This window comes from Chinchilla lanigera, unplaced genomic scaffold (genome assembly GCF_000276665.1).
Source record: "Chinchilla lanigera isolate Chin_1 unplaced genomic scaffold, ChiLan1.0 scaffold00032, whole genome shotgun sequence".
Taxonomy (NCBI): Eukaryota; Metazoa; Chordata; class Mammalia; order Rodentia; family Chinchillidae; genus Chinchilla; species Chinchilla lanigera.
Window position 1 is genome coordinate 23484306 of NW_004955433.1, and position 6180 is coordinate 23490485.

At 45.3% G+C, this 6180-nt stretch overlaps 1 protein-coding gene across 1 annotated transcript in view; it reads left to right on the forward strand.

The window, feature by feature from the left end:
- Positions 1 to 4907, forward strand: part of LOC102017153 (acylcarnitine hydrolase-like) — a 51740-nt gene extending 46833 nt beyond the window's left edge. Inside the window, exons 6-11 of the mRNA XM_013516113.1 lie at positions 6 to 138; positions 186 to 266; positions 1691 to 1835; positions 3406 to 3543; positions 4068 to 4140; positions 4579 to 4907. Of these exons, the coding sequence (XP_013371567.1) occupies positions 6 to 138; positions 186 to 266; positions 1691 to 1835; positions 3406 to 3543; positions 4068 to 4140; positions 4579 to 4765 (757 nt within the window). The 3' untranslated portion in view covers positions 4766 to 4907. The remainder of the gene's footprint in view (positions 1 to 5; positions 139 to 185; positions 267 to 1690; positions 1836 to 3405; positions 3544 to 4067; positions 4141 to 4578) is intronic.
- Positions 4908 to 6180: the final 1273 nt, after the last annotated feature.

Consider the following 6180-nt stretch of genomic DNA (forward strand, 5'->3'; position numbering starts at 1 on the left):
GCCTCTGCTGACTTTCAACCTGTCCCCAGCATCATTGGTGTCAACAATGATGAGTATGGCTGGATCATTCCCATGGTAAGGCCCTCAGTATTTTGGGGTGTGCATTTGATCTGTAGTGGTCCTCTAGATTACACAGGTGCATACTGATCCCACTCTCAGCTCTATATTATCCATCCATTATCCAGGCACTTGGCTCTACTGACAACCAGAAGAAAATGAACAGAGAGACTCTGCGGGCTGTTCTGCAAAGCATGTCAGCACAGATGGTGAGGCTCCTGTGTTCCTGTTATAGTTTGTGTCTGGATGTCTCCCCAAAGCCTTATGCAGTCATGGGCCAGGCTTCTAGAGTTTATAATTTATCCAGGGATTATGGGTTGGGATTATGCTGGGATTATGGGCATGAGTGCTATACCCACCCTGGGGCCGGTAGCTTGCATACAGTAAAAGGGAGGCAAGAAGGATTGCTCTTCCCACTTCCACTCCTCCATTTTGTGTTCTTGGTGCTTTTGCTATCTTCCACCACCCTGAACTGTTGCCCTCTGCCATGTGCCACTCTGCCTTGGAGCCATCCAAGTATGGATTGAAAACTCCACAAACTGTGAGCTAAGTAAACTGTTCCCTGTTTAATTTGGGTGCTGGGGATTTGTGTCTCAGCAATGAGAGAAAAGGAACCAAGACAGAATTTGGTACCAGACAAGTGGGGTTGTTGCTGTGAGTGTATCTGACCACATGGTTCACCAGCCTTTAGAAATGGCTTATGTGAAGTGTTTTGAAATGTTCTGAGATTTCTCCTGAAAGAGGAGGGCTAGAACACCTTTGACTGTTCTGTATGGGAGATCCTGGTCAGAGCTCAGAAGCTGAGAAGGCTGGTAGAAATCCTACTGGTAAAGACCATGCTTGGGAGGTTTCTGCTGGCAGGAAGGACTGCATTGGTAGTCAGACTGCAGATGATGTGTGTTATTTGTTTGCATTTTGTTCATGTCCAGAGACTTTGCCTGAAACTAAGATTAAGGGTGGAGAACTAATTAGTCTGGCAGAAGAAATTTCAAGGCAGTTAAATGTTGAGGCACTGGCAAGGCTGTTGTTGGAGGGTTTTACCCAGATTTATTTTGAGAATCAAGAGCAAAGAGCCCAGGGGGCTGATTTAAAATGTGGTGAGCATGGCCAGAAAGGAAGTTACAATGAAGCTGTGGACTGCAAAGACAGAGTTGAGGAGATCTTCCTGACAAGGAACAAGAGAATAAAAAAGATGGCCCAAGGGCATCAAAAAAAGCAGCAAATCTCCACCCTTTGAAGCCTCAAAACTGGAAAGGTGAAAGACTTCACTTTGAGAAGAAAGTCACACAGTGCCACGTTCCATAATGGTAGCAGCGGCCACCCTAGGTTCCAGAATTGTGGAGGCATAGAGAATTTGTCCCTCAGAATCAGGTTCAGACTGCTCAGCGATCCAGAAACTCGACCCTTACAGCCAAGAGAGTTCCTGTCCTAAGGATATGGCACCCCCACATTCATGCCCATGCAGCTATCTCATCTAAAAGAAGCTGAACTATGTATGTGGTTGTAGGTGGAATCACCCCAAGTTTTGCCCATTTCTTACAATCCCAAGTCCATCAGCTGTTTTCCCACCGCAAGCTCCCACACATACCCAGAAACCTATCTAACCTGATTCTCCATGATCTACCTGAGCTAGATGTTGCCTGCTGAGTTTGGTGACCTGTTGATGGAAGAGTACATGGGAGACAATGAGGACCCCCAGGTCCTCCAACTGCAGTTCCATGAGATGATGGCAGACTCTATGTTCGTGATTCCTGCCCTCAAAGTAGCACATTTTCATCGTGAGTACATCAGTAGCTGAGATCTCACTGTCTATGCAATAGCTCAGAACTGTGAGGTGAAATGAGGTTTGTAGAGTCCAGGTCTATTCCTATTTTATTGAGCTTTTCTGCTGCCAGATGCTTGATGTCTGTCATCTCAGTAAATCTTTGTGGTTAAATCTTAAGCAAAAAGTAACTCTGGGTGGTCACAAGTTCTGATTTCAAAATATACTACAAAGCCATCATAATAAAAACAGAATGGTAAGAATGTAGCATAGATCCATAGACCAATGAAACAGAATAGGAAACAGCATAACAAACACAAACTACTACATCAATGTGATTTTTTGGAACAGGGCTGAAAATATGTGTTTAGCCAGTGATGCTAGGAAAAATGGATATTTATATGTGAAAGATATGAGATGCTCCTCTCCTGTAATTCTAGTACTGTGCGAAGCTGAAGGAGAAGGTCACGACTTTCAGCCTAATTTGGGCAATTTAGTAAATTAGTGAGCCTATGTGTCAAATTGAAAAAATTGAAAACGGCTGGGAATGTAGCTGAGTGAAGGCCCAGGGTTCAATTCCCAGTACTGCACACGCATGCACAAAAAGAATATTATTGTATCTGTCTCTAGGAATACAAAATCCAGTAAATGCTGATGAGGATTAAGTATATAGGGAATAGCAAGGCTCCTCTGCTCTTGGTGTAAATAAAATTAATGTATCCATTATGGAAATTATTATGTGTTTCCTCCAAAAACTAAAACTAGGGTATACAACTCTCAGTGTATTCTGAAATAATTAAAGTCAATCTACTACAAAGAGGCCAGCCTGGCCATACTTATTGCAGCATATTTTGTAATAGCTGAGTATTATCATGTAGTCTAGATGTCCATCAACAGACGAATGGATAAAGAAAATGTGCATATAGAATAGATATTTCTCATCCATAAAGTAGAATGGACTCACATCATTTGCAAGAGAGGGGATGGAACTGCAGATCATTATGTTAAGTGAAATGAACCATGCACAGAATGTCACATATCCCATATTTCCTGCATAGGAGAAATATGGAGAACAAGAAGAGATTTTTTTGCACTTGCCAGGCAGGTTCTAGCACCACTGAGCTATATCCCTGGCCCAAAAAGAGAGATGGAAACAGGAAGACTAGTAGAAAAGAGAAAAGAAATCAGGGGAAGGAGGAAGAAAGAGGGAAGGTAGAAATAGGGGGAGAATGATCAGTGTGTTATATGTATGTACAAATACGTCAAAATGAAACCCACGAGTCAGTTCACCTAATATGCACTAAAAGTCGTATTCATACCTGATGTAAGAGACGGACATCTTTCCCATTATACAAATAGAGAAACTGAGGAGAGTGGTGCTCAGTGAGTCGCTCAAACTACTCAGCTGGGAAGTCCAAGGTCATGACTTATCCAAGGCCCTTTCCATTGTTCCTACTGCAACCTGGTGCTCTTTACCACACTGTTCAGATTCCAGCCAACTTTAGATTTAGGTGTTTTATAGCCAAGGGTGAGGCAGAAGCACTCAAGCTAACAGGTCACCAAGTCACAGCTGTCCACCTCCTCAGGCTCCCATGGCACTGTCTACTTCTATGAATTCCAGCATCCTCCCAACTTCCTCAAAAACATCAGGCCACCCCATGTGAAGGCTGACCACGCTGATGAGGTTCCCTTTGTCTTTGGATCCTTCCTGTGGGGCCAGAAAGGTGAGTCTCCTCGATTCAGCAGTAGGAATGGGCTCTGGCTGGGTCCCTGAGTTGTGAATTCATTCACAGTCCAGATGAGGAAGTTGAGACCCAGAGAGAGGATAGGGTCAGTGTCCACTATCTTACACCTCAAAAGACTGTGCTGGGATGAGAATCCAAGCCCTTGCACTCCACTCAGTGCTCCCTCCTCCTACTGTCCTCATCTTGACATGGTGTCCAGCATGGGACAAAAGGGCAGGAGGGACTGTCTCACAGCATATGTGTGTGTTTTTTTTTAATGACTCACAAGAGTCAAGAAAGAAGGCACCTTCTATGCCAGCACTGAACCTTGGGTCAATTCAACTGGAGACTGAAGGTTGGGCAAGGGGAGGGCATGGCTCTAGGATAAGTGGGGAAGGAGAGGACCAGGCCTGGTGTCCAGGTTCAGGTTATAGCTGAGCGATGAGATTGGTACATGAATGTGCAGCAGGGTGAATGTGGTGAGCATCAGTCTAAGACCTGGGTTTTTGTCCTTCTCTCTGCAGCTCCTTTCACTGAGGAGGAGAAGCTACTAAATAAGAGGATGATGAAGTATTGGGCCAACTTTGCACGAAATGGGTGAGATGATACCTCAGTCTTCACATGCTGTGTGAACCCATCAGGTGCACCTCTTACCTGTGGGAACTTTGTTAGCATATGAGTGTCCTTAAATCACACATTAACTCCTTTGCAAGACCAAGAAATGTGTGGACACAGAGAGGAGCCTTGCCAGTATAGGTTACTCATCCCTCTCCCAGTGACATGTGTGGTGTACCATAGTGCTGTGTTTCAGTCACAGCCCATCTCTAAGAGGGAGGGACAAAACAGGACTGGAAGGCCTGTCTCACATGGAAGGGACACTAGTGGGATGGTTTTGTTCTCTGTAGCAGGAAAAGTTCCCCTTATTTCTATGCTTGCCATCTTAGCTGTCGGTCCTGATGCAAATCAAGATACTCAGGCAAGGTTTCAAGAACTCAGACTGACCTCTTATCCCCTATTGGGAGGGTATCTTCACAGGAACCCCAATGGTGAGGGCCTGCCCCACTGGCCTGCACTGGACAATGAGGAGCTGTACCTGCAGCTGGACACAGAGCCTACTGTGGACCGTGCCCTGAAGGCCTCCAGGCTGAAGTTCTGGATGGAGACCCTGCCCCGGAAGATCCAGGAGCTAAAGGGTGCTGAGGAGAAGCACACAGAGCTGTAGCTCCGTGTGTGTGGGAGGGAAGGGTGGGCATGAGTGCATGTAGGGTCTGCCTAGGATAACACACGCTCACACGCTCACACAACCATTAATCCACTCTTCATGCCTCCATTCAGCCCTAGCTCATGAAGAATCTCCTGCATGATATTGATTGCCAAGCCTCCTTTGTGTCTCCTCTTATTAAGCACTCATTATATCCCCCACTGCTGTTGCTTGTTTCTAGATTTTTCTCATGTGCTCATAGGTGGGGCTTTCCAGAGGTGACTGGATATAGGGTGTGTGATGCTGAGATCAAGTATGTGATGCTGGTATTGTTTCATGATGCAATGCTAGGATTAAGGGTGCCTCACCCTCGGTGTGAGTGATACCTGCCCTAAAGGTGGGTAGCCTGGATAGGAGATTAGAGCCAGAAAGAGGGCTTACTGCTGTCACTTGTCGCGTACCACTACTGAGCTTGCTGCTTGCTGCCTTTTGCTTGCCAGGAACTGTTTCTCCTCTGTGATTCCAATCTTCCATGCCACCCTGTCTTGAAGCCAGACAACTATGGACTGAAACCTCTACAAACTGTGAGCCAAAATAACCTTTCTTGCTTTTACTTTGGGTGTTGGGTATTTTGTGTCAGCAACAGTTAACTAAGACACCAAGCGAGCCATGGATGTGTAAGTCCCAATGGAATCCACCTTCCTCACCATCACACTGGATCTGGATCCCTTTTCCTTTCCCTACTATATCTTCATGCCTCTACCTGTTGTCCTACTGGTCTGTGTTTTTTCCTGAAATGAAAGCAATGTCTTACAGAATGTTCTGCACACCTGGGTGTCAAAAGTCTTCTCACCTCTCAATTACTCCATCGATGCCCATATCTACATAGGCTAACAGAAACCCAGTTTACATGAACCTAGGCTCTTTGTATGTTCAGGCCGCTGTAAAACAGTATCATAATCTAGGTAGCTTCTAACAGCAGAAATTAGTTTACAAATTGGGAGACTAAGAAGTGGGCATCTGTATACTACCAGATTTGGCTTGTTCTCTGGTGTATATATGGTACCTTCTCACTATGGCCACACTTGCTAGAAGAGGTAAACAAGAATTTGGGGGGTGGCACAAGGTGGAAAGAGCATACCTAGAGCTCCGTAGTAGCAAGCACCAAGGTTGCCAACTACTGAAAATGTCTCTACCTATTGTCCACCTATATTAAACGTCATCTGTTATTAACTTTTCAAACAACTCACTCACTCATCTATTTCTGTCCAGAGAAATTGCAGGCTCTATTTTTTTGAGTGTTAGGACTGGTCATGTCCACTTGCCCTTGGAGCCCGGGCCAGTTGTGGGTGGTTCAGGACAGCCAGGTAGGGTTTTTAGCTGGCTGTCTCCTGAAGTTTACTGTCATTTTCATGCTTTCTGCCGACAATGTTAGA